Source organism: Gastrolobium bilobum, unplaced genomic scaffold (genome assembly GCF_033153095.1).
Source record: "Gastrolobium bilobum isolate Gb01-03AN ecotype WA unplaced genomic scaffold, APGP_CSIRO_Gbil_v1 utg22474, whole genome shotgun sequence".
NCBI classification, from domain to species: Eukaryota; Viridiplantae; Streptophyta; class Magnoliopsida; order Fabales; family Fabaceae; genus Gastrolobium; species Gastrolobium bilobum.
In genome coordinates this window covers 235,798-239,225 of record NW_026896591.1, presented here as the reverse complement: position 1 = coordinate 239,225, position 3,428 = coordinate 235,798, and the positions used below count along the sequence as shown (strand labels likewise).

Here is a 3,428-nt window from a genome sequence, read left to right as displayed (position 1 = left end):
AGTTTTGAAATTTCTTTTAAAGAAAGCAGATGCTAAGCCTAGACTCATCCGATGGATGTTGCTGCTTCAAGAGTTTGACATTGAGATCAAGGATAGAAGTGGAGCGAAAAACCAAGTTGCTGATCATCTGAGTCGCATCACCTCTCTTCCATCTGACCCTGTACCTATTGGGGATGATTTCCCTGATGAGCAGCTTTTACAGCTGCAAGGTAAGTTCCCTTGGTTTGTCGATTTAGTTAATTACTTGGTTGCTGGAGCGTTACCTGTTGACTCCACTAAGGCTCAGATCTTGAAATTGAAAAGTGAGTCTAAATACTATGTGTGGGACGATCCTTACTTGTGGAGATTTTGTAGTGACCAAGTGGTTAGGAGATGTGTTCCTGACAGTGAGACTATTTCTGTTTTAAATTTTTGTCATGCATCTGCCTGTGGTGGTCATTTTGGACCACAAAGAACTTCTAGGAAGGTTCTAGATTCTGGTTTATTCTGGCCTTCTCTATTTCATGATGCTTATGAGTTCATATAAGTCTTGTGCTAATTGCCAGAGAGCATGTAGCATTTCCCGTAGACATCGATGCCCCAAAACCCTATATATTTCTGTGAGGTTTTTAATGTTTAGGGTATTGATTTTATGGGTCCCTTTCCTGTTTCCTTTGGTTTTGCTTACATACTCTTAGCTGTGGATTATGTCTCTAAATGGGTTGAGGCGAAAGCCACCCGAACTGATGATTCTGCTATTGTTGTAAAATTTGTCCGTTCTCATATTTTCTGCAGGTTTGGCATTCCTCGAGCTATTATCAGTGACCAGGGCTCACATTTCTGCAATAGGAGCATGGATGCCTTTACTAAAGAAATATCGGAGTCCTCCACAAAGTATCTACAGCATACCATCCACAGACAAATGGCCAAGCTGAAACTTCAAACAGAGAGGTTAAGCAAATCCTCAGAAGACTGTTAATGCAATAAGGATTGGAGCAATCTTAAAAGATGCTTTGTGGGCATACAGGACTGCCTATAAGACTCTGATTGGAATGTCCCCTTACCGGCTTGTTTATGGTAAGGCACATGTCACCTGCCAGTGGAGCTGGAGCATCGGGCATATTGGGCTGAGAAACAGTGTAATTTCCAGTCAGGTGAGAAAGGAAACTACAGTGAACATATATATATATATATATATATATATATATATATATATATATATATATGCTTGGTATATAATATATATATATATATATATATATATATATATATATATATATATATATATATATATATATATATATATATATATATATATATATATATATATATATATATATATATATATATATATATATATATATATATATATATATATATATATATATATATATATATATATATATATATATATATATATATATATATATATATATATATATATATATATATATATATATATATATATATATATATATATATATATATATATACCTATATATATATATATATATATATATACTATTCATATATAATATATATTATATATATATCCAAAAGCATCTTTTAACTTCTTGCTCCAATCCTTTCTATTAGCATTAACAGTCTTCTGAAGGATTTACTTAACCTCTCTGTTTGAAACTTCAGCTTGGCCATTTGTCTGTGGATGGTATGCTGTAGATACTTTGTGGAGGACTCCATATTTCTTTAGTAAGGCATCCATGCTCCTATTGCAAAAATGTGAGCCCTGGTCACTGATAATAGCTCGAGGAATGCCAAACCTGCAGAAAATATGAGAACGGACAAAATCTACAACAACAGCAGAATCATCAGTTCGGGTGGCTTTCGCCTCAACCCATTTAGAGACATAATCCATAGCTAAGAGTATGTAAGCAAAACCAAAGGAAACAGGAAAGGGACCCATAAAATCAATACCCTAAACATCAAAAACCTCACAGAAAAGTATAGGGTTTTGGGGCATCTCATGTCTACGGGAAATGCTACATGCTCTCTGGCAATTAGCACAAGACTTACAAAACTCGTAAGCATCATGAAGTAGAGAAGGCCAGAATAAACCAGAATCTAGAACCTTCCTAGCAGTTCTTTGTGGTCCAAAATGACCACCACAGGCAGATCCATGACAAAAATTCAAAACAGATAGAGTCTCACTGTCAGGCACACATCTCCTAACCACTTGGTCACTACAAAATCTCCACAAATAAGGATCATCCCACACATAGTATTTAGACTCACTTTTCAATTTCAAGATCTGAGCCTTAGTGGAGTCAACAGGTAACGCTCCAGCAACTAAGTAATTAACTAAATCAGCAAACCAAGGGAACTTACCTTGCAGCTGTAAAAGCTGTTCATAAGGGAAATCATCCCCAATAGGTATAGGGTCAGATGGAAGAGAGGTGATGCGGATCAGATGATCAGCAACTTGGTTTTCGGCTCCACTTCTATCCTTGATCTCAATGTCAAACTCTTGGAGCAGCAACATCCATCGGATGAGTCTAGGCTTAGCATATGCTTTCTTTAAAAGAAATTTCAAAGCTGCATGGTCAGAGAAAACAACCTTGGTATCTAACAGATATGACCGAAACTTATCAAGAGCAAATACTATAGCCAAGAGTTCTTTTTCAGTGGTGGTATAGTTGGATTGAGCAGAATCCAACGTCCTGGATGCATATGCAATGACATGTGGGGCCTTGTTGACCCCCTGAGCAAGAACAGCTCCAACAACATAATTTGATGCGTTGCACATCAACTCAAATGGGAGAGACCAATCAGGTGCTCGGATCACAGGAGCTATGGTTAGGCAGCGCTTCAGATGATCAAAAGCTGCCTTACATGCATCACCAAACTCAAAGTCAATGTCTTTCTGGAGGAGATTGGACAGTGGCAGGGCAATCTTGCTGAAATCCTGAATGAAACGCCTGTAAAAACCTGCATGGCCAAGAAAAGAACGAACTTCCTGCACAGAAGCGGGGTAAGGCAAAGCAGTAATAACATCAATTTTAGCAGGATCCACTTTATAACACCTCACATTTCTAAATTAAATATTTAAAATATTAAGTGAGTATTTAAGTGAAGGATTAGTGAAAATCCTAAAGATTAGGCCAAAATACAAAGAAAGGGCAAAACGGTAATTAGCCAACACGCAACCCTAGGAAGATAAAAATTGAGTAGAAGGTCTCAGATGATAAAAATAACCCCGGAAATGGATTTAGAACGAAAAATCGAGTGGTTAGGCAAATTCGGGAAAAAGTTGATGAATAGTGATTTTACCGGTGTAAAATACTACGGTATAATTGTACCGATAAGCTTGAAATTTTTATCAGTAATTTTAGAAAACAAAAATTTGGCATGGACGAGAAAAATATGTAGGTCATGAATTTATGGTTGGAATTAGATGATTGATTAAAGTTAAAACGCGTGTGGGACCCGTC

The 3,428-nt window shown here is 36.6% G+C and overlaps 1 protein-coding gene across 1 annotated transcript; it reads left to right on the top strand.

The window, feature by feature from the left end:
* Positions 1 to 55: 55 nt before the first annotated feature.
* Positions 56 to 958, top strand: LOC133300801 (uncharacterized). The gene is made up of 2 exons (XM_061500391.1): positions 56 to 466; positions 620 to 958. The coding sequence occupies exons 1-2, from the start codon at positions 56 to 58 to the stop codon at positions 956 to 958; spliced, it is 750 nt and encodes a 249-aa protein (XP_061356375.1).
* Positions 959 to 3,428: the final 2,470 nt, after the last annotated feature.

Bases quoted from the DNA above. Each gene is read 5' to 3' on its own strand.
- LOC133300801 (XM_061500391.1), top strand. From the start codon at position 56: ATGTTGCTGCTTCAAGAGTTTGACATTGAGATCAAGGATAGAAGTGGA. The intron at 467-619 runs GTTCTAGATTCT...TTTAATGTTTAG, and splicing joins CACAAAGAACTTCTAGGAAG to GGTATTGATTTTATGGGTCC.